The sequence below is a fragment of the Rhopalosiphum padi genome, chromosome 3, assembly GCF_020882245.1.
Source record: "Rhopalosiphum padi isolate XX-2018 chromosome 3, ASM2088224v1, whole genome shotgun sequence".
Taxonomy (NCBI): Eukaryota; Metazoa; Arthropoda; class Insecta; order Hemiptera; family Aphididae; genus Rhopalosiphum; species Rhopalosiphum padi.
Window position 1 is genome coordinate 52,195,075 of NC_083599.1, and position 27,403 is coordinate 52,222,477.

The following is a 27,403-nucleotide window of genomic DNA, read 5'->3' on the forward strand; positions in this document are numbered from 1 at the left end:
GGATATTTTATCTTAAGTAGTTGAGTCTTTCTTTTATAGTTTATAATATACAATAAGTATATAGGCGCTTCACATTTTTCGAGGGTATGCGGAGCTACTTGATAAGTTATACTTATAAAATTTGACAAATTTATTTCTTTATGATACTTATACATTTTTACGTAATGTATCAGTTTTTTGTAGTTAAGCCCCCTTTTTTATTGTTGGCGCTTATAATGCATGATGTATTGGTGTGTTTAATATAATTTGAAAAGCAAATATTTATGATGATCGATGAACAAAAAAAAAAGTTTGTTCGTTTTTTCCGTAAAGATTTAGCGTACGAAACCGTTTTAATTGATTTCCACTCGAACGCGCGTATGAGATATTATAGAAATAAAACAGTTGTACATGTCTGTAGTGTGCCTTCTACATGTACCTCTCATATTATATTATTGTGTAGAATAATAATTGTTGCCTACCTATACAGCAGCCAATCGATTGAGAACGCGCGTCGATTCGGAAGAATTTCTCAGCTGGAAACAACACACACACACGTCGTTGATATTATTTGATTATTTTTACCCTTTTTTATTTTTATTATTTACCCTCGTGTCGTAATGACTTGTACCTTATTCGAACCCTCTCGTACGCGTACAACTGCCAGCGTGAACGTTTTGTCGTCACATTAAGGCCTCTTTGACTCTCCCAGCGTGATCCAAAAACACCGCGAATATGTATGTGTTTATAGGTACACATCGCATCCGCTGTCCTTGCATGTAAGTCCAGCGGCGAAGTTCGCGAACGTATTATAATAATATAATATATTATTATGTCGAGTCTTTCGGACGTGCATTTACGATAATGATTCGCGCGGTGCACTTGTACGCGAAAACAAAAAAACGAACGCACTCGACGGACGCATAACAATAAATAATTGTATCCATCATCAGTATATTAAATTTATGTCTATATACATACATACGACGTGTGTACTGTGTATACGTGTTTGTTTATCGCAGACAGACATCTGTCAACAGTCACCGCCGCCGAGTCCGTTTACGCAACCCTTTTGTCCGTCCCCATCATACATAATATTATATAATATGTACACATTTTCGACTATATATAAATAATATTATATTATGCCACTGCGGGCCCTCTTCGCCACCCCCCTAGCTACGACCGTTCTAAATAAATAACGACAAGCGTGAAAATGGCCCACTAACCCGATCGGCCGCTAAACGCATATTACCTATCTATTATTATTATTATACAAATATGCGATTTTTATGCATTTATTGCCCGCGACCGATTTTTATTTTATTTATCGATGTCCATAAATTATTATTCGCCGACGTGAACGAGCCCACTGTGCAGCCGTGCAGGCCAACCGTTTAAACGTACATTTAATATGATATGTAATACGCGTGCCGCCCTAAATAATATGCATGTGTACTGTGTATATATATAACTACGTAGGTAACAATAGATTAGGAATTAAGATTTTTTTTTTTAGGAATCTACCATTTTATGGTTTTTGTCCGCAAAACGAAATCCATAAAGTCGCGTATTTTATAATATTATAATATTATTGTGATTGTGTGCGTATAGACACTATTATATTATAGACATAAAAACGAGTCATCGCGATGTGTGTCAGTTTTGACTTTCTCGTTGGCCTCATTCGCAGTTCACGCAACTTACGTGTATTCCCCATGAGTACCTAACCATATTGTTAAATAGTTTAAAATATAATTATTGGATAAATATTAGATTCGTAAATTACACCACAACTCATGCGTCATAAAAATAAAAAAATCATCGGAAATCAGCTTAAACGAACGTAGGTACTTATAGGTATATTATATTTATTTCGCGAATTGTTTATTATTTATCTAATTAGCCGAAAAATTCATGATGCTAATTTTCTACTGAAAACTATTAATATTTTTTAATGCGTGGTGCTTACGTGACGGAAACGTCGTTCTCGGCATAGTATATGTGCATTGTTTTTCTGATTTATGCGATGTATATAATGACTGCAGTAGCGATCACTTTTTACCAATCGCACGAGATGAGGTGTCGACCGTTGTCCGTTACATAATAATATTATAGTACATTATATTATATTATAATACATGCGGGTATTATATTTTGCAGTCGTTCGGCCGTGTAATAATATTTTGACTGGATATAATCATAATATAATATAATACTGATTACTGACGCATATCGTGTGGTTTTTTTTGTTTCTTGCTTTTGGTCGTTACTTTTCTTTCGGATTGTTTTGATTATACGAAAAAAAGCCTGGCGCAGGACACACGATACGCGCGCGCAACGGCCAAAACCACCGACTTGTACTGACCGCAATATATGATTATTATTACACACACGTACGACCGCAGTGATTTTTGAAGATCGAATTTACATATCCGATTTCTCCCCGACCGACCGACCGCCGCTACGCGTATAATATCATAACCGCGATCGAAGAGTCACACACATACACATCATATTATATCTCCGGTCCTGCCGTGATCCTACACTGGCTACCGATTCCTGAAAACAGTATAGGTATTTGTACCTTTATATAATATTATACTAGGTTTTTTTTATTCATAGCTATCTAATATTATTTATGTACAGAAGGATTGCAAGCACACTAACCCCTATTTTTCATTTGATAATTCGGATTTTTAAACTTATTCAATGACCATGTATTCAAATTATTGGCATTTTTTGTACTACTTAAGCAGTGTCCTGTGGTGAAACAAATTTTTTAATTTACAAACCTCCTTTTCTACAGTAAATTAAAAAGCAAACATTTTTATGTACATGCCTAATTAAAAATTTAAACAAATAGTTTCTTAGTTATTCAAATTTAATATAATAAGATAAAATTTAGATAGTTTTTAAAAACGGTTTTATAAATTAGAAGTAATATCAAATTAATTATTTAATAAACCTACTTGGAGCATTTTTATAAATTATAAATATTGATAGAATAATATAAACGATTAAAGTTTTCAAATCACCGTAGTTCCCATATCTTCTAAACCCATTAGATATCAGAATGATGCTTTTATCCGTAGTATACACTTCAAAGTTAACTCAAAAACTACTAGAACGAATATTCTCTTTACGGTAAAACGAGAGTTTCTCGTTTGCCAAAACACAAGTTTGTATATCTGCACTCTGCAGTGTACTCTTTAAGTAATACAAAGTTTGAAAATAATGCGGTCTTTAGGCATGTTTGAAAATTCCAAAAATCGTTTTTTAATAAGTGCATTATTGAAGAATAGAAGGTAACCATGCTTGGCGAATCATCCTATATAATATAAGTGTATGCTATAGTTGTGGGCATACCATTATAATATATCACAACAATACGTCCGCGCACATAGGCACATATATTATTAAAATAATAGTAATAATAATATATTGTGCATGTGTGCGCGCGCGTGGAGACGACGGAGAAAAATATAAAACCACCGTCACGAGTAACATCATCATCGTAATGTATCGCATAATATAGTATAACATTATAATATAGTATCTACCCGACCGCTACAGCCGCTATAGTCTGGGTGGCCCTGTCTACGGACGTTACTTCCGAATCGGCAAACTCGGTATGCGCATGTATCGTATGTTGCACTATGTATCCATATACCCATATGATATTATATATGTGGTGTAATGACGTCGTAACGTACCTTCGCATTTGCTCATTACCTCGCACACAGCCCGAGTCCATATTTTGTAGTGCCGTCTTCTATAGTTCTATATATGTAGTATCACACTCACACGGCCACACACGTCCAATGATGAATATTACATCGTAGTGTGTGCGTGTATTACAAGAAGACAAGCGCGAGACGTATACAATATTTTTCGATCAATAAAATATTTAAAGCAGTCCTACGAATTTCGTTGAATCTTCTTATTTATGAATCAAAACCATAGATCTAGAATCTAGATAATAGTGGAGTAGGACTATAGTAGGAGTAGTTGACAAACATTTTGCGAGAACGTCCTGAGGCCTTTATCACTCCATTCGGTTATACTTATAAATCATAACGTTATTACCACAAGAAAAAAAATTATAACGTTATACGTTTTTAACTACTGTCTTGAAATTAAATGTTTATAAATTGGAACTTTTAAAAACATATTCGAATGAAATTAGAATACTAATCCAATTACTTTTGGAATATTAAATTAAATATGTATGTAATATGAAATTGTCAAAAAAATAAAAAATTTAAAAAATAGTAAAAACATAATTATTGTCATGAATGTTGTTTTTTAATGAATATCAAATTTACGTAAAAAAATATTTCTAAAAACATTAATAATTTACGAGAAAATAAGTGATTAGTATTCACTGATTACTTTCCTTTAAAAGAATCACTTGCACATATAGATACACATATTTTGTTATTTACAATATTATAATCATAAACGTGTATTCCGGTGATTTTGATAAAGTTGATATGCTTATAATCAGTTGGTTGTTAAACATATTGATTATAGACATTAATATAGTTTACATATACATTTTATACATTTTATATACTTTTTATTTACTATACATTAATACTTTGCTTTGGTTATTATAAATAGAAAATTTGTATTGGTTATTATTCAGCTTAGAAACATATCCTAATATTAGAAGGTATTGCATCTACTGACTACTTACAATAATGAATGTATATCGTATATAGTATATACGATACTAAATTCTATTAAGCCTTAAAATTTTCTAAAAAAATTCTTGTCTAATTAGTTTACAGAAAAACGAGGCTTCTCATTTTATAAACAGAACATTTTATGACTCAAACAACACAAATTCTTGAGTAGTACAAAAAAAATCATAATTTAAATCAATTGGTTATTGAATAAATAAATGGAGGTGATCATGCTTGGTGAATCATCACTTTGTATGTCAACGCGGGATGTAGTAGCTCTTTCTGTAATACATACGCCGCCGTCAGTTTTATTTTATAGATTGAGAGATACCGTTTCGTCCGTTTCACGGATTAGTCCACGGACGGAACATGATACAATATAATATTATATAGAAACGACCGTGTGATTGCGTGTTCAACACGGATTTATGACTCGGACGCGTTCACGTGATGATAAAAACTCGTGACAAATCTAATTACGGCAGTTTGCAGCGAAAGGGTTTTATGTTTTTGTTATTATTTAAACGGGTGTATAGTACGACGCGGTGCATGTACATTGCATTGAGCGAGAGATAGAGTACAATGTCCAAACCCTTTTTTCATTTTTTTATCGCTCTTCGTCGGCGGGCTTGTAGTATAACTCGCGCATATATACATAACGGGTCGCGTATCGTCGTTATCCACCGATTATCCGCGCATCGGACACTTAACAAAAGAGTAGAGAAATAATGTTTTATCATTATTATTATTATTATTATTATTATTAATAGCGACCCGTTGCCAGTCGTCTGGTAATTGAGACGAACCCGCGCACACGTAAATACGTCACAGCGGGGACGTTGAATTTTGTTTTCAATTTCTTCCCCATCCTGCGATCAGCAGCTACATTAAACAATGCGCACGAGTGTATATTATGTAATACATAATAATATAATATTATTACGATGTCAAACCGTCAGCACTCCGAGTCGATCAATTCAAACTCGTAGGCATATATAATGTAACAATATTATAATAATGCACAAGCGTATAATATAATTTGTATCTATATACGAGTTGTTGTTAGAATAACAATAATATTATAATTTGATGTATTGTCAGTCATAGTGCGGCAATTCAATTTTGTATTCAATCTGCCATGGGCGAAATATTTTCGAAGTAGACGATAATGCGTACCTATTAATGTGTATATGGCAAACGATCGACGACCATTAACAATAAACGATAAACGATTGTTGGTTCTATATATCATTCACATAGTGTGCGACATCTTCAAATATAATAATATATTATTATACTTCATAGATAGGTACCTATTTTTTTAATTTTTAATTTATGAAACTGCAGAGTACCCGCTAAATGTCCGACCAATGTTGACATAATATGTATAATATATATTATTGAGTTGTTTTATACGAGTGTTATTTTTATTGATATTTAGCCACGTTAGGTTTTCTGCAACTTGGTGCATTGAATATTGTATGCATAGGTAGTGGTAGAGCGATATTATCGATGCGCGGTGACGAGACGAGAGTTAAAGTAAAAGTACACGAGTATTATTAAGCCCGGATGCGTCATTTCAGGATTTTGCGTAAAAGACTTGAATGCTTAATAATTTACAGACAACAAATCATAATAAAAATCACTCAATAAATATACCCTTACTTTCAGTTAAAACAATTATTATTAATCATTGCATAATTGTTGTATAATTAATCATTATTTTTTTTTGTAATAAAATTAAATCTAGATACCTAAACATCTATAGTTGTAAAATAAAGCTTTATTCAAGAATAGACTAGTAGTTATGGTTTGTCATGAAAAATTATCAATAAGTTAAAATAAATACCAAAAAATTATTCAAGATATTTAACTAATATAAAAGTATTTATAATATTTAATAAATGTATTCAACTAACAAGATGAATCAAAATATAAAAAAATCTTTTATCACTTTTATCATTAAAAAGTTTAAAAATATCAAAAATGTTTATGATTAGTGTTAAAAAGACGTCTATCAAATTTAATAGCGATGAGTCTATATTGTATAAAATGCAATACACCCTTGTATCCGACATTACACAAATGACAACACTGATTATAATCGTAAAAATATACCTATATACCTATATAGAGTGTCGATTTTCGATGTACGAAAAATATATGTGTTCATGAATTCATGATACAAAAAGTTTTCGTGGTCTTGTCGTTTAAAACCATTCGAATTTAATGTATCGAATAAACTGCGTATATTCGGTTGAAAGCTTGATATGGTTTTTTTTCTGCAGTTCTTGTGATCAGTTTTAGACGTTTCAGTTGTAACAATTAAAAACTATTTTAATTGGTAGTGTTCAATTAAAATTGGTCGCTTCCTCAAATGTGGTCGTAATGTCAAATGTTTGCAAGGTTGAGAAACGCTTCTAATACAAACTTATTGGTTGTATATAAACGTAGTTTTCACTTTTCGTTTTATTTTAATGATTTACGCTCTATATATGAAGTATAAAAACACTTTAAATTCAAATATATCATATTTTTATGAAATACATTATTATTGTCGCGGACTCGCGGTCATATTATAGATGTTCATACATTGATACTTTCCCTGCGAGATTTACAATATTTAATCTTAGGAAACCACAATAGGTTTTAAATACGTAAAATACCGAAGACTCCCGAAGATTTTTCTAGTTTTAATGGACATTCTATGTTTATGTTTTTCAAAACATTAAAATTGTTTAAATAAATATAAATATTAGCAAATATTGTAAAAAGTTGTATTGATAAATTTTCAAAGTAGGTACAGTACTGTTGTGGCTTAGAAAACATTGGACGGATGTCGGATAATATTAGATAATATTCTTATGAATTATGAATTATGAGGTGTTAAACTGTTAAATTGATGATGTATTTTTGTGTTATGCAATGATTTATGATTTCATGTTGTTTAAAAATTGAAACTTGTGGTTATTATTACTTATTTAAAAAGGTCACGTTGTGGCTGTCGTATTGAAGTAATTTAATATTTAACCTTAGATAAATAATGGTTTTTAATGAAATTTTATAATATATATATATTACATCATAATATCGTTTAGGGTGTTTAGACTAATAATTGTTATTGATATACCTATAATATAATATTATGTTTATTATTATTGTTTTAATTTTGTATAAATGACATTTAACTTAGGGGTCTTTGAAGATTTTGAGGGATTATCCTTCGAGGACCCTCACAATTTTACTGTGTTTTCACTGCATCAAACGAAGACTTACTCAATACACCTATATCGTGATATACTTAATATTGTATTATATTAATGAATCCGTATACCTGGAAACATTTAAAATAAAATAATTATTGTCCGTATTACTCTTTGGAATAATATTTTCAAGTGTCTCTGTACAATATTATACATATTATATTCGTAAATATACAGCTATTCATACAATAATATAATATGTATGACATGCTCTGCAGATTGGATTTTTATAAACGTTGTTAAATTTTTTTCTTTGGCAATAAATCGACCTATAGAATTGTAAAGAAAGAAATTCCATATTCAATATAATAACATGTTCCATATATATTTGTTATATTATATATATATTATATTATTATGTACAGTAAATTTAAAACGCAGCAGCTGAGAGTTGATTAAGAATGCGACGGGATGCATGCCGAGGGGGCTATTCGCAGTATACGGGGCTCGTATAATAATATATATATATATATTATACATATTATAAATCCCTGTGAAATTATTTTCAAAGTGTATGGTATGATACAAATAGGACAGAAATGTGGCGTATTCATTGTTCGCGTTTATTTGACGTTGATCCGGTTTCTCGTGACTTTATATCGTTATTGAAACTTGTGTGTGGATGATCGAAAAAGAAAAAAAAAGGGTTGTGTCCGTGACGTGTTTATACTCCGTCTATAAGGGATCGATTTCTCCGCATTCACGCCACTGTTGTGATGGCGTGTGTTTACTCGGGTCCGTTTCATCGCCTCTGAAAAAATAGAAAGAAGAATGAAGGAATTAACGAGAAAAATAAATATAATAGTAAACAAGTATGAAGTATTATACATACCTATAGGTATATTTGTATACGGGATCAAAACGCCTGCGTTCAGGTGTATATTGTGATCTACCGTTCAGAAATAATGGTTTTTTGTTACAGAAATATTGTATACGAGTAGTAAGGGTTGCGGGAATATGTTATAGGTGCATAACAGTGGTGGATCATATTTTACACTTTACATTTTAGCTAAGTATTCTGTGATGGATAAATGCGTATTAATCGAATCATCTTAAAACATATTTACAGTACCTATAATAGACTATGAAATGTGAATATATTAATAGGTATAATACAAATAATAATAATACAATATATTTTTGCATTGTGTATAAATACAAGAGAGTTTTTGATCAAAATTTGCTTAGGTTAATTTGGAATACTCGCAGTTAATTGGTTTAGATTACATTATTGATTGTCCTGACAATTATTACGTAGACTAGTTGTGTTAAACACTTAAACGTAATAAAATATATCAACTGTTCGCGCAAAAACCGAATAACGAAGAAAAATATATTAGATCCAGAGGATCGTAATCATTTTTGCCCTGATCCATAAAAATTCTAAATCCACCCCTGCAGGTTGGTAGATCTATTATAATACAAAAGACCGATATACATTATCTGACGGCCATTTACTGTTTAAATTTTTACAATTTTAAATATTTTAATACGGAATAATTTTTACGAAAATGGTTAGAATAATAATCGTAAAATAAATATTTAACATGATATTATTGCCCAGTTTATATTTAGGTACACACGATTTATGAAAAATATGTAAAAACACACAGTTTTAACTTTTAAGGGTTGTTTGATGTACCTACGGGTATGCCACGGTTAATGAGTATAGACATTTAGGTAAAATTATAATATTATCATTCAATTGTTGTTAAATTCGAGCATCGCGCGTTTCATTATTGCTGCGCTTCTCGAAACTTTAAAATTTAAATCTATTAACTAAAAAAAAAAGTAAAAGGAAATTAAAAACTTATCGCCTTTCCTATTATAGGTACCTACGTATTTTATGGCATTAAATATTTTGTACGTGGATTACATTAATATATACGTCGTGCGATGTATAAACATAATCTTATTGTATGCGCATACGCTAATAACGAGTTCTGGTATAACGTGGGACAAAGGACGCACTGTGAACACTGACGCTGTGTTCTTATTATAATATATGATTATTTTTCGCTAAATCCTATCTATATATTATACTATTATTATTAAATCATACACGAGTGTATTATGATCACCGAACGAAATCATATTATTTTTAGTAAAATATGTTCCCGCGTGCTTTGTACGAGTATAATATAATATATAGGTGAATAATGCACTATGACGTCGGCACGTATACGTTTCGCGATTATTATTATTATTATAATATTATTGTCAATGCGTCGTACGCGCGTTTGTTTTGTTTTGTTTGATTTTGTCGTGCAACGCTAATGAGAAGCACACGTCTTGAGGAGAACACGTGGCACGCGTGTTTCCACAATAGATCAGAGTAAAAACAATGCGTTACTGTGCGACGCGATTGTATTCGGTTTTCACATCTAATTGGATGTTGGTAAACAAAAGGACTCGCTCGTGATCCCTTTTTTTTTGTAGCGATCGTATATATACGTATAACTGCATATATCGCCGTGAGTTGGGGTAGTACTTGATGTCCTGTTAGTATATACCTTTAGGCTATAATCTATATACTTATACACATGTGTGTTATACGTTCAAACCCAAGATCTCACCATCAGACCACGTTGTCTTAAGCTTCTTTTGTGGCCCACAGTCACCAGAATCATTAGAAAATTAATTAAAAATAAAAATAAAAATAAATACAATTTTTTGTTTTTTTTTTCGTAACTATGTAAGAGAGAGAGATAGTTCGGTGTAAAATGTAAACACTATACGTATATGTACAATTTATTTTTTTATGAGTTATAAGTTATAACCTTTTTCCAGTTCTTAGCGCTAATTTTAAAACAATTTTATAAAATATTGTTTTTTCGATGGGCGAGTTTTTTGTGCGGCTTAAATACTTTATTGGTATTCTATTGCTGTTTTTGGCTCAGTTGGATACTTTACGTTCATCTAAATTGTATATTTTATAACAATCACTATGAATAATATAATATGTATTTGAAAAATCACCATCTGAATAATTTATCGTATGCCTAGGCGCCTAGCCATACAATGTTTTGTCTTCTTCTCGATTACGATTAATCGTATACAAACTCAGCGCTGCGGGTCGGCGTGAATGTCGTAAAATTAGGTCGTAGATTTTTACGATTCTGCGAGTGGTTCAGGTATTATTAGATGATTACTTTTCAGACGGAGGTACCTACACATAGTGTAATTGTGACGGATTATTATTATTAATATTAATTTCGTCGTTTAACGAAGCGGCGGCATCGCACATAGGTACGTTTGAAAACAACCCGCCACGGGACGTATATATAGTATACATACCTACCCACTTCGGGGTTTGTTACGTTACTCTTTTAGAAATTATTGTAATAATCACGACACCGAACAGATTATAATGTGACGGTATTGAGGGAAAGAGAAAAAATAATAATAAAAAAAAACCATTTTGTTTCGGTTCGGCTCCAATATTGTCTCAAGAAATACAATCGCGCAGACGAGGTATATATATATATATATTATATATAATAAGAGGCCGTTTGTGTCTTCGGAGGATGAAATTTATCGACGATTTCAGTACTGGTTTCTAGCAGCACCGTATCCATCCGTCCGTCTCTACTCCTCCCCAGAATATAAGTATATAATATTATTATAATAATGGGTGGGCGGGTGGGTGGGTGGGTGGTTGAGGGGGTCACATAAATCGATGTTTACGGTCTTGTCGGCGACCGTGTTTGAGTATGCGAGTATAATATCGTCGTTTCTTCTAATAAGTATACTTTGTTTTTTTTCTTAATTTGCCAAGACCCCATACTAATTTTTTTTTTATCGTGTTCTCTGCCTTTCGGTTTTGACCGACACGCCGCCGATTTCTTCTCATCGTTTCGTCCCTACCTTTCGCTCATTTTCTTTCTCACACAACATATATACGCTTTGTACGTATACGGCCTAGCTGAATTTATAATGACTAAACCTATACATGTGATATACATGTGATGTCCTTAGCCCTTGATTATAGAAATAGTAAATTAAATACGACAGATAAACGGTTATACATTTACGGCATAATATCGTGCTCTATACGCGGAAATTATGTTTAATTGTTTATTATCGATTTTTTAGATTATATACGATATTATTATAGATTTCCAGTATTTATATATGTGTAAGATATGACAGGACATAATACATACTTGTATAATTTACACGTGTATTAATTTTTAATATTTATTACGTAAATATACGAGTGAGACGAGAATTTAGGTCTTTTCCGTTTATAGAGAAAAGATAAAAATATACATACTTTGTACATTTGATGATATGATAATAATTAAATCAAATATAATGGTTTTGTTTACCTAATAAATAAAATATATGGTAGGTTTTCAAATAAAATATTAATCATTATTCAAACACGACAGTGGTGGAATGTAAATAGATAATAATATAATATGTTATTATAAATTGAAATATATTATACATGTCTTACCGTCTCTATCCCCATTTATAACTTTTTTTCTAATTCATATTTTTTAAATATTAGCATAGTCACGGTTGCTATATAGTATATTAGGTATAGTCGTAAAATACGATTTATATATTTTTTCAATTTACCTAAACTTAAAATTAATAAACGAATACATTAAAAATATTATTACACAAGCGAATGCAGCTAATTTATAGAGCTATAATTTATGTAAATCAAAATTATGTTTTTAAAAGCTGAATTTTAAATTTCTTCGCGTTCTCAAATCATAATTATATACTTCTGAAATACAGTGGATATTTAACAGCTTTTGTAATCTGACTGAACAAATTTTAATTTTCGTCACAAAAAACAAATATATATATATTACGCATTACTTATAAATTTCAAGTTACTGAATTATGATTATATGTCATAGTTATCAATAATTATTAATTAGCAATTAAAATTAAAGCTATGAATAGAGTATTGTTTTTTCCTAAAAAATATTTTCACCTTGTTGTGCACGTGTACAATGTATACGAATAGGTCGTATATTATATTATAGCTTGGTATAATACCTGTATGGTATAATTGTTTTTTCTTTGTTATTTGTTTCTGATTTTAACTAACACACTGCACTGCACTTACTTGTAACTAATTTTCGTCGATTTGTCTTTGCCCACACAGGTTCACATACTGTCGCATTTCATAATGAATGGAGTGTGCGTCCGGTGGAAAGGACGCATCGACTTGGACAAATTGGACGGCATCGGTTGTCTGGAGTTTGACGAAGAACGAGCAATGGTGAGTGCATATTATTACTGCTATACGCGCGCCGAGAATATCGTGCCCCCCGGAAACAATATGTATCCGACGCGTGTTCAATTTTCCACTATAAGCGTTTTGGGTTTGACGTTTTAAAACAATTTAAATTCACATAGGTTTGATGTATTTAATAAGCAACACATTTTTCTTCATCCATAATCGTGTTCACGAGTTTTTATGTACTTGTATACCTTATATATATTAATATATTATATATTTATATTCTAAGAGATACTTATTACGTCTAAATGCATATAATAGCCATCGGCGTCGGTTAGGCCCACTTAGTCAATTGCCGACATTCGATCAATTTTTTTAAAGCGATTTTTTAAGCTATAATTTATAGAAAAGTTATGTACATTCCTACTAACGAACCGTTATAATATATTTCGATGTATATAAATATATTATATTATTATTATTATGGTATAATGGTGTCCCAAAAACTGTTTGTGGGTAACAATTTTATCTAAACGGGGTTTTTTTTACGTTACGATAGATCGAGAACAGGATGTTGCAAGAGCAAATCGAGAGATACAACGATCGTATCAGAGAATATCAGGACAAACCTCGTGCCTACAGACACCAAGAGCGCGGTGTTACCGATTCGGATTTAGACGTGAAAAGAAGATTGAACTATTAAATCATTAGATACCTACATACAGATACGACATACGTGCATATACGTATACACAATATACATCAACATAATATTGTAGTGTATTTGTATTTATATGTATTTATGTGCGTGTGTGTGAAAAAATACTCATGTTTTTATTATTTTTTTTATAATTGGTTTTTATTTTTGTTACTTATTTATAGAATTATTATATTATGATTATTATTATTATTTTTTTTTTTATATATATTATATTTATACTGACTCGCAGTGGCGGATTCAAGGGGTTAGGTTCTACCCCCCTCCCCCATGACAGTTATATTATATTAATTGTAAAGCATAACATAAAATCCTAAATATTGTGTTTGTGCTTACACAATTATATGACATGATATATATAAAAATATGAAAAATTTTAAGCAACCCCCCAAAAAAAATCCTAGATCCGCCATTGCAGTGATTTACGTATAATGCATTTATTATATATTATTATGAATTGCGTTTGCACGTCAAACAATCAATAGTTTAAAATATCATCATACCATTATATATACCTATATTTTATATTATCTAAATTTAAATAAGTTTTTGAGGAACGTGCAAAAATCGATATTTAATCTTTCGAACAAACTTTCAAACTGTATTCGATTGTAAAACCGTTCGTATACTTTTGGAAATCGTTGTAACTTTATTGCTAGGTTGCATAAACAACAGTGATAATTACTAAGTATTCAATGAATCAATATATAATGATTAATGAGCTAATGGCCTCTTAAACATGATTTAGTGACCGGAAATTGGTCCATTAAATTTTAGAAAACCGTTAAGTTTATCAATTTTTTATGCAACTTGGTATATACATATTATATACTTTTGATAATATAGTAGATATGCTTTTTTAACATAGAAGATTTAGTGGCGCATTTCCAGTGACTTTTAGCTATTCTTTCTAAAATGAAACTATTATTTGTTCTTACGTTTTCAATAACAGTTTAAAATTATTTAATACGAATAAAGGGTGCATTTTTAATTTAAATTTGGTAATATATAGTCGAAAAATCGTAGGAAAAAAAAACATACATTGCAATAATAATAACTATGTCACACAAAGAAAAACACACCTCATTGTAAAATCAATACATTCATTTATTGGAGCCGCTTAGAATCTAAAATAATAAGTTAGATCATGATTTCAATACAGGTATAATAATTTTGCATGTACCGTATCTCCGCACGGTCGAAAAAACGAACGCGTAGCTCCGCATTCTAAAAATATTTTAAACACCAAACGTCCGCGTGGCACACAACTAATATAATTAATAATGTTAAAACATATATATTTATTTTCTAATTATAGTAGTTGCTTAAAATATTATTCTTTAAAATTATTAAATTATTACATATCTACCTATTCATTTAATTAAGTTTTATTTAAATATGGCAAATAAGATAATTGTTGTAAACAGTCAACGAAAAAATGTGCTGATAGTAAAAAGAAATTATAAATATTTCAAGTATACAGACTTAAAATCCGGATAAATCGGACTGAAATGCAAACAAAAAACATGTTAATCAAAATTATACACAATTGCCGTTGATAATATTTTTTCGCAGGAATCGGGTACACATTCACATGGGTGCGATACTTCGGAAAGGGGAAGTGATTGGTTAGTAAGTGAATGGGCGCACATTTTGATACTTCAGACAGTGGACTGATGGATATGTCAGATGGAAGTCCTGTAAAAAACAGTGTACGTCTATACCAGGGGCACCAAACGGTCGGTCTCGCGGACAATTTCAAACTCGATCATGTTAGAATTTGTTATTAGTAATTATAGTTTATAATACTTGTTGTATATAATTATAGTTATTCAATAATAAAAAATTGTCTATGGAAGTCGATCCTCAAAGGTGAAATATATTTTTAGTAGATCGTGACCAAAAAAAGTATGGCACCCCTGGTCTATACAGTAAACATAACTACTCTGTATAGATTCAAATCAAAAAATTGATAGTAAAGTTTTACGGGAAAGTTGCAAACGAAAAGCTACAAGTACTATATCTATAGTAGCTAATAAAATTAACTAAACTTCTATAATTAATTAAACTCCCCTCCCTACCCTACATCATTATAAGATGCCATTAAACAATTAAAATAATTGTAAAATGAAGATTCATTAATGTTAAACGTTTTAAATGGTGTATTTGACATTTGTATCTGTATTTAAATATTAAAATAACCATGATTTTAAATCTGTTATAGAAAATTTCGCAATGTCGCACCCAATTTCACGCGCAATCGTACGCCGTTGAATAGTCAAATTCGTGTTCTTTGTTATTCCGGCACTACGTGCAATCGTACTCTACCGAGCATAGACATTCGCATGAACATATCGACACATTCGATAACAATATTATTGTTCGACATAAATAACGATTAGAACGATTAGTAATAGAAAAAAACGAATGGGACTTGATTATATTACTGATCGTCTCTCAAAGTTAATAAAACTTAAAATAGCAACTAATGCAGTGGAGGATTAACCACTATAGTGCATATAGGCATATAGGCTCATGAGGCTCAAGCCTACTGCGGCAACTTGTAGGGGGGTAACAAATTTGATATGTTATTTTATTTTTATTCCCAAAAAATGAACTAAAAAAAAAATTGAACCATTACTATTTTTCACTCCCGGGGCGGCTATCACTCATCACTCTTCGACGTTAGCCCATTTAAACTACAATCCTTGGATAGTATTAAAAAAAAAAAAAGAGGCTGTAAACACTGAGCGTGTCTCAGGGCGCCGTGAAAATTAATCCGCCACTGAACTAATGTAGTGACATGAATTTCATTAGATATAAATATTAAATCAGGTTGTTTAGGCCGTGTCCGGTATTTCCTATATCTAATATATGTATATATATATATTATATTGTGTGCGGAGTTACGGTGTTCAAAAACATATGTGTAAAGTTAAGGTATTAAAAAAAAACTTTGCATGCGGAGTTTAAGTGATATATTATTATAAAATGTCCACGATAAGTGCGCAGTTACGGTGCACCGGAATTTATAACATAATGTTTAGTTATTATTATTTCAAAAATATGAAAGTTGCACAATTACTATATTATATGTGTCCCAAGAAGTAATTATTATTAAAAAAAATTCATTAACTTCTTTTTAATTGAGTTAAGTTTATATTTTTCTTCGCATATTCATTTTTAACCTTTAAACTCAAGTTAATTGTTGTCAATGACTTACCCATCTTTGGAAAAAATAATATCGGCTTCTAGGGGTACGGACCAACCGTTAATAAACCACTGGACTGCAGTGGAGTATTTACGGGGGGGGGAGATTATGGAAATATATCTCCCTCCTTGACCCATCTTTTTTAGCTATTTTTATATGGTTATAGTTGTGTTTTTTATTTCTATTTATCACTCTATCAGTAGTTAATACAATTTTGAGCCGTTTGGCATCGACAATTTTAAGTATATCTCCTCCTTTAAAGAAATCCTAAATACGCCACTGTTGAATTGTAATCTCAACTGTAAAACATATAATTAATATAATGCATTATAATTTATAACGATATATTGTACGGTTATAAAATTTGTCAACCGATTTACAAATTTAAATATTATAAATAATTGTATTCTGATCATATTTTATAGTATATTATATGTACCCATCATAATATATACAGATATTTAATAATTATGTTGTTTGGTTATTTTTGTATTTTCCATGTAGGTCATCGATCCTCTCCGACAGTTCTCTTCACAGTCTCTCATCCATAACCGTTTCATGCTGGTTTATCCTTTTCCTCTCAGCAGAAGAATACAATATTATCACTTACATCGTATGTGCACGATAATGTCAATAATACTCGCAAGAAATCGAAAACGTGGTCGAGACTCGTGCGCGGAATTTCTATGCAATATTACGTATGATGTCATAGAACGATATAAAGAAATAATGGCACTCGATCAACCGAAGACGCCGTGGGCCTGACATCATTCGCAAAGCGTACCTATATGTGTACATTAGCCGCGGTGCAGAAAATATGTTTTATCGTGTCGTCGAGTACGTATATCAAACACGCATATCTAATCCGTGTATACCTATTATACCGACCAGTATACGTATACGGTTATTACTTATTTGTCATCGAAACGCGACCGTTTATTTTTTTCCGTCAGCCCGCCCGTCATTCAAGTGTTCTCCTCCCCCCCCGGATCGTATACAGTTTTCACGGTCGATTTCCCCCGATCGAGTGACACGCGGCCGATAGATCGACACCTCGGCGCCGGCCGGACACCTTTTGACGGGGGGCAAAAAAAAAAACGAAACAATACCGACAACAATGATAAGACGAAAAAAGCGGTCGCCGCGTACTTACACGGTATGTGACGAAAAAAAAGATAAATTCAAAAAAACCTCCGAGTCCGACGTACAATGAGACGGCGGCGTGCACGCGTCGCCAATTCGTCACTTTTTGACACGAGCACTTCCCCGTCCGCCGATGTCACATTGCTGCGACCGGTGAATTATAATAATAACAGTCGCGCGGCATATCCACGAGGATAATATGTATAGGTACCCACGTTCAGCCATCGTAACGGATACAGCGATGGGTATATGTCGCTTGACAGACGGGTCAATCATCGCGTCGAAACGTCATCGATCTGTTAAATGTTATAATATATATATTATATTATAATAATGCAATACAATATTGGCGCGCAAAAGTAAAAATATGACGCGCCGAATAAAAATCGGCGGTCACCCGTAGTAATATAATGTTCGATTTCCCCGTGCGCATATTATCATCGTCGATTCCCCGTTGCAGGAAATACGGTTTTGTAGACGGTTTGGCTTCGATTTGACGGATGATTGATCGGACTATATAAAAACCGCGTATAAACGTTATATTTATATTTATATGGGTATAAATTATATTATTGCTATATTGCATAACGGTGTTTTTGATTTCCGCGTCCTCGGTGCATATGCTTTATATATATATATATATTTTTTAAATTTATCAATTCTTGTGCTGGACTGCAGTGTGCGTGTACAGTGGGTCAAAAGCGATAATTTTGTCAATATAGTATAGCTTTTGAACGCTGCAGTTTAAAAAAAAAATGTAATAGTTTCCGATTGCCGAGATGAACTGCAAGACGAGTTGTTTAACCTCTAATCGTCGCATCGTTATTAAGACACATCATAGTTATACAGAACAACCATAACTTGGAAAAACATTATATTTTTTTTTATTCTGATACTGGAATTAATTATTCATTTTAATTTGTATTTTTGTAATTAACATGTAAAACACAATAATGCGATCGCAATATATACGTACGGACGGGGATCGAACAGAGAACTGATGAGTTTATATAAAACATATGTAATATACTGTAGAGTAGGTAGTGTAGACTATAGTCAGATAAGCTAATACTTGATCTAGGACAAATGGACGTATAGCCGTTTGGACATAGGGACAATTAGACGTCAAAAAGAAAATTAATATAAATCAGTAAATACAATTAATAAGCCATTTATGTTTATTAACATAAGTCAAAAATTAATATAAAATATTTAAATATACACATTTTTCATTATATAAAATATTAAAATTAAAAAAATATCTAAAACAAATGTTTTATTATAATAGGTACGCCGACAATTAAAATATAATATTAAAAAAAGTTATTTCTATTACATAAATATATTTATTTTAGTAGCTACTTAAAAATGTATATAAAATATATAAAACAAATTATTTATTGTTTAAAATATCTAAAAAATGTATGAATGTCAAATATAGTTATTTATATTAATTATTTTACTTATCTTATGTAATTTATTAAAAAATGATTAATATTTCATTTTAATGCAGAGAAATATTTTGAACGAATCCGTGTAAAAATAATATTTTAATTTACTAAAATTAAAATAAAATACACTAGTCTTACCATTAAATAATTTTTAGGTTAGATTGATATATATTATATTTTGATGATAACCTATTATAATATTATTTATTTTCTTTATATATTTTTTTTACTTCCAATTTATTATTAAATCAAAACGGCTACGTCCATTTGTTCCTATTCGGCTAGCATTAGGGGAAGAACCTAAATAATGTTATAATATGACATTTTTATGTCTAAAATAATTTTTAAAATACAATCGGCAACGTTACAAATTAGTTTTGTGTGGAATTGTGTGAATGATAAGGTACACGCGGAATCGTGAATCACCGGTAATTAAATAGGCTACTGTGATAGATGTGTCAAGTTTTAATTCAATAACGAATCATTGTATAGGAGAAAAAACGATTCTAAGCGAAAACGATCTGTAAGGCTATTTACAAAGTATATTTTATGATATACATTATTTAAAGAGCAATATCAAACAATTCTTTAATTTAGTAATATAAAATACTCGTATTTTTTTTTGGACCTAGCTATTTTGAAAAGTTCTTTTTTTACTTTTAACACCATAAAGCCTAAAATATAAACCCTGTCTAATTTTTTACCAGAAACCACTCTCAATTTGAAAAATGAAGGCATTTTCTCCACTCATTAGACGTAAAAATAAAAAACACACATCTTTGTAAAGTGAATAAATATATCAATCCACCTACTACCTGGAATCAAAAATATAAACATTACTATAAAAAAGTGAAAAAGTTAGTTAATGAGTTTCGAGGAGGGAAAACTATTTCGTATTGTGAAAATATAATCTTCTCCTCTCATCGAATTTTACATACGCCACTGTATATTATTATATATAGCGAACATTTTTCCAAAGGATTTGGTTTTAAAATATTCTATTTTCTACTATTTGAAAAAAAATCAAATGAAACATCACTTCTATTTGGTGAGTTGTTCTTTCACTATTAATATATTATATTATATTATATTTATGCACTTAAATGGTATTCGTTGTCGTTACAATTAAAAGGTAGCAAAACTGAGTCAATAAAAATATTATAGGAATACTATATAATTACGTAACATAAGATTATTTATATTTAATTAAAATATTGATTTATATTTATTTCAACATAAACAACAAAACAAGATTAGAGCTATTACTGCAGGTATATTAATTTTGTTTTTTAAAATAAATGCGGATGTTAGATAAATATAGTGTCTTGCAATCTATTTACCACATATTATACTTCAGTAGCTATAAAAAATTATAAATGTATCTAGTTATTAGTCTATATGAGTATATTCATATCTAAACTTTAGATTGCGATCACCTATATAATATGAATTGTATTATATGTGTCTGCACGATGATACCTGTTCGAAAATATCTGTATTATAATATAACACGACAACACGTCATGCAGTAATTGAAAATTCCTGTCACTTTCCGTGTAACCTTTCACATCATAAGAAATCGTTATATATTTCAATTTTTCGATATCATACACGTCATACATAAACGCAATCTTTTGTATTTACATCCTTCCCGCACACAGGTTAGTCAAGCAAATATCAATTAATACTTTTCATGATGACACTAAAAAGATAGGATATTTTATTTATTGGTCTTGAAATGAAACTATTAATATAGAAGCATGTACCTTAGAAGATATATAAATTCTATTAATTTATTTTAATATTTTAAAACAAACAAATACACAAAAAATACAATGAAATAAAAATTTCCTTTCAAAAGCATAAATATCTTTTAATCTATGAACGACTTTTTTAAAATATTTTCGTATGAGATATGAATTTTTCGTTTCATATAGGTCATAAGGTATATATAGAAATTGCCGAAGTTATAACGAAAAGTCTTGTCATTGTTTTCCTAATAATATAAAAATTATATAAATGGAAAATTTTTCTTCCTTTAATAAGGAATACAATATTTTAACGGAAATACTATTCGATTTAATGTATTTTATCTTCTATATAGGTTAGTTTTAAATGTCGTTTTAATTCGGTCCAATAAATTTGGTAAAATGAAGATCTGGCGGGTTCTCTTGACCTAGAAAATGACAGTGACGCCTCTAAACTCACTATAGTTCAGTGATTAAATTGTTAAAAAAACGTTTTCAAAACAAATAACTTATTGGATATATTTTTAAAATTTTTATAATTATCTGTTGTTGTAGAGCTCAATCGGATCCGTGTATAATGTCTAATATGAAAAAGACCTTAAAATTTAATGAGAGAAATGTGATATAAATATAAAATGTATCATTTATACAATTATTTACGAAAATATGAAATGCAATTTATATCTACACAAAAATAAAAATATAAAAATTCAATAAAATCCGTTCCGTGATCTGTGCGTTATGTTTGGGAGGATGCGTATTATTCTGTCACACGTCCCAATGGGGCTGTACGGAGAGTGATAAAATATTTAATAATGTCTCCCGAAGTCCCGACGTAATATATTATATATTTATATATAATGGCTGTGTTTGCGAGTGCCCCGGAGGAATTCAAAAGTGTCTCGTGGCAGTCGAAAAGAGTGAAAACGAAAAATCGTATTTTTCATCGGACTTGTACAAAAGAGCCGCGCGCAGTGTACATACGACATAATATTGTATTTGTATACCTGCTGTACCATTTCAACGACGTCAAATGTTTTATTCCGTGTAATATCATTTTTCCTTTATTTTCTTTTTCGCACTCGACGGAGATACACGTTACAATGATAATAATAATAATAATAATAATAATATTAATAATGAAACCGTGGGGGAATATCATAAATCATCAATGTTTCGGCGTCGAGTGAAACGTTTTTACTTTCCGCGATGCACAACGACGGCTGGCGTAAATGATTTACGGTTTCTTTTGAAGTCTACCCCATTGTGTGTAAACATTTCTTTATTTTTACCAAACAAAGTTTTCAAAAAATGTATTCTGACCATACGCCTGTGTAGTATAAGTCTTCATATACTATACATTATATATATATATATATATATATTTATTTATAGCCATTTATGGTGTGTTGTAAACAGTGCCTATATTTTATTTCGCTGGGTCAGATATATTATGATGAGAAACATTTTTCGGATGAAAGGAGCTCCGCCAATTTCGATTTATACACATCAACATAAGCGAACAACAAACGCCCACTGTAACGACTAACGGGGAGATTTTCGCCTGCTTAAAGATAAATATTTATTTATTGAATTGAAATTATAATACCTATTTACGTTTAATAACGATCCGCCTGAATAGTCAGGTAATAATTATGTAGGTGTCATCTACCTATTAATATCTGCCATTTCATGAAAAACCAAAATACCAATACGTTTCAGAGCATATTTTAAGAATTTTTTACTAGGTGGCACTATCACTATATATAACGAAATAATAATTATAATTATGTGCCTCCAAACTTGGGGTATGGGGTACAGTGCACATTCATTAACCACAGGGTGGCACTCATACAACCTAATTTTTATGTTAAAATATACTCTGATACGTAAGTATAATAATAATAATAAAAATATAATACTAATACTAAAAATTATAGAATATAATACTTTCATGACGAAAAACGTGCATTTTTAGAACAATTTTTGTCGTTGCATTAACTATAAATTAATTAATTTCCAATTTTAAAACATCGTAAGAATTTTTTTAATGTTAAAAAAAGTTTTTATATTATATTGATATTCTGAAAATTGTATAGTTATGAAAAAGTTGATAATTAATGTTGTCACTATTTTTGTTGTAAGATGTATTATTTAACATACAGCTATTACTATTATGACTATAAAAATTAAAAAGCATAGATTCTTATACATTAAATAATAAAAGGTATACCATTTTCGCGTATTTAATAATATGTAGTAAAATTCGTGATTATTTACAAAAAATAGGTAAAAATAAAAGTTCATTATTAAAAATTTTTTTTCATAATTATTTATGCATCGTATACCAAACAAAACGTAAAATATATTTAAAAATTTAATTAGGTATAAATGTAAAATAAATAGTTTATTATTAGAAGTTTCTTATAGACGAAATATTAATTTATAACTTCATTAGATTTTGAATATAGTATAAAAATATATTTTAATATCAATTCAATATGCAATAAATAATAATCGTTGAATAAGTGTGCAGAAAATAATGTTTTCATTGCCTTGACACTATTACGATTCGTAAAGATAACTCACAAAAAAATCCAAAAGTATAAAAAGAAAAAAATATACAATTGCACGAAAATCTATGCTCTAGTTATGGTCATGGACTCGAAATAGTGAAATTTGTATGAAAATAAGTCTAAGAGGGGATAACTGTCTCTACTTACTCCCTCTCGAGGACGCCCTTGCGGATGCCCATCTATTTTCATAATGTCCACCATTTGTAGACACAAGTTTTAAGTAGAAAAAAAAAAAAGTTCAATATTAGACAGTACAGTACATGCCTATATAAATATAAGTATATAATATATTGTTTATACATTATACACTGGGTTTAAGTATACTTGAGCCATTATCTTCTTCTCTTTTATATCGCATGTTGGATTTTTTTTTATGACATTTGCGGTCAGAGTATGGCGTCGAGTGGTCATTATTGATTTATAATTTACAATAAATCATATTTTATCGGTCTTTATGTTTATGTTTTGCAACAATACATGGGTAATTTGCATTTAATAAAACTCATATATAATAATGGCATTCACTGCATTTGCAACTATGTACAAACGAAATTAAACCACTAGATTTTTTTTCTCCAAAACCACGTTAAGATTAATGTGTATAGCATAATATTTAAAAGAGAATATAATATTAGACATTATATTGCAATAATAATATATAATTTATTGGTCACGTGAGATCTGCTCATTTACCGTGATAGTATATTATTATGTATTGTTTATTGTAGATAATTTATTTATTCAAATTTTAAATAGTACGTGCTGTAGTGAATGTGACTTATTGGTTAAAGTTGCACTATATGTAAATATTCATTATTGATATTGACGTTTACATAGTTATATGGGAGGTATAGGTATTGACTATTAGTGTATTTTTTTCTTCAAGTTTTATCATCCTAGATTACGGAAAAGTTACACTATTAATAATAATAATAATAATAATAACACTGTAATCAATATAGGTACAACGTACATCGTACATTCATTGCTCCCGCACAAAATCTAAAATAAAATTATATCAGAGTTTACGATATGTTATTACTTATTATGAATTATAATTGACATTATCTGTGTTTTTACTTGTCCACGTTGACATTTATTTACGATATTTCAATTTGTCTGTGATATATATTATCATTGATTATTTTTAACTTTTTTAAACAAAATCATAAAACTCAAATATTGTGAAAAATCCAATGAGGCAACGTAAAACAGCAAATAATATTCTAATCTTTAAATCTTACAATAAGTGAATAATTCTCTAATTTGAAACTGACAACACAAAATTGATTCTGCTGAATAACGCAAATTTGATATGTCTTGCATAGCTTAGATTTTGAAAAAAAAGTTCGCTGAAATCGATTTAATCAACCGTATAACATTTTTAATGACAAATACGGTTAATAGTTAACAGAAAATCACAATACGTTTTAGGTTTTAGTGATGAAGAAGAAAAAAATTCTTATCAAATTAAAAAAAAAATCCATGTTATAAATTATATTTAAAAAAAAATTGACACTTTAATAATAATAATATTATGATAATATAATACTACATTATTATGAAGTATTCATTAATCGTACTAGTCGATCATTTTTTGATACTATCTTACCCGACATATTGCATTATATTATTTGATAATATATATAGCCACGCTAAACTATACCATTTAGTATAGGCATATATTATTGACAATATTGTAATTCGTCATATTTAATAGTTATATGATTGATTTGCACTATATTAAGGATGTTATCTTTCATTATTTTTAAACGGGAAATTTATCGTTGTAGCATCTAACAAAAGGCACGCTAATTCTTTATTTTTAACAGGCTTAAAAATATAAACTTTTAATTAGTGAAGTGAAAAGTTTAAAATAAAAATGTAATAAGCAAGAAACAACGAAATTACTATCGACGATTAAAAAACGGAATAATGTTTTGTATTATGTTGTATGGCGAATAGTATAAATAGTAATGTAAAACTTAAAATTCCTTTAAAACCAAAAGAAACAAATATAATTCTTAAAGTAAAACATAAAGATAATATCATACTTGCAGATAATATTTAAGAAACACATATTAAACTTGTACACGGTGGACTCACTCCGGCGACCAACAACTTCGACTCGTGTGTCAACCCAAACATAATTTTGTAGGTACTCGTGATAGAAATACTATATAATATATTATAATGCACTAGATATATACCGATCGTAATTGTGTACGGTAGCCGAAAAAAAATTTTTCAGCCATCCTAACATCCTGTCATTCCTATTTTCCCTTCAAACTCGCCGTATTTACGCCTGTAAGTTATTATTATAGTATATACTACATAAACTCTCACGTTGCTGTGTGCGGAGGATTTAAGAGATCACAGTCAGGCGGCAACAGGTGCAGCGGCCTACCGGATCGGCGAGAATAATCGCGACATAAGATCGTCGAGCGGTGTGTGATGTAATATATATATATATAAATATAAACCTACTCGTATAATATAATATAATATGGGCATACACACTATATATAGATGATGTATTGAAGGGGACGCGAAATTGAAACGTATTAGCCAAACGCATTGTTATAATATCTACGTGTGTACGCCGTATATAGAGATTGCGTTGACGTGGAAATTATATTATACTCGTACATATACATATTATACGTTATATATAATATATATTATATACATATATGCATACGTATATTCGACGATATTTTTTTCACTGTATCACACGAAGTGACCCACGCATGGGCGCCCGCAGGAAATTTATCAGGGAGGGGCATAATGACATTAAACACCAAAAAATATATTAAAAAATGTTTAATCCTTGTGAACTATATAAAATGTGTTAGAATTATATGAAATCAAATACCAACCCCACACACTAAAGTAAAAATATCGATGAAATTTTTATAAACCAAAATAAAAGTTAAAATGTTCAACATTCTATTTTAATTCCAAGGAGGAGGGCAAATGCCCCGCCTAGCCCCCCCCCTCCAGGCGCCTATGGACCCACGACTTATCTATATATATATATATATATATATATATAGGACATGTATATATTATGTACGTATATATATATCAAACATGTGTCGTTCATCAATCATACAACGAAAAACGATGAAAATCAATAACTGGAAACTATATAATTTATGTTTGTATTGATTATAAGTGATGTTCGAAAATATCATTCGTCTTATATTATTTTCAGTCGTCCGCGATGATTCGACTGCAATACATCCGTCTGTCTGCACACGCAGTTTGCAGTCTCGTCTCATACATCGTCTGTCTCTATAGTATATAATATAATGTCTCGTCTCGTCTGTGTCTATATGGATAGGTATGCGCACCGTATAACATATAATGTTATACACAACGGTATCATATATTATACTAATGGAAGGCTATTAG

The 27,403-nt window shown here is 30.2% G+C and overlaps 1 protein-coding gene across 1 annotated transcript in view; it reads left to right on the top strand.

The window, feature by feature from the left end:
- The window catches only part of LOC132924398 (protein big brother-like), a 33,130-nt gene extending 15,594 nt beyond the window's left edge, over positions 1 to 17,536 (top strand). Inside the window, exons 4-5 of the mRNA XM_060988685.1 lie at positions 13,062 to 13,178; positions 13,699 to 17,536. Of these exons, the coding sequence (XP_060844668.1) occupies positions 13,062 to 13,178; positions 13,699 to 13,842 (261 nt within the window). The 3' untranslated portion in view covers positions 13,843 to 17,536. The remainder of the gene's footprint in view (positions 1 to 13,061; positions 13,179 to 13,698) is intronic.
- Positions 17,537 to 27,403: the final 9,867 nt, after the last annotated feature.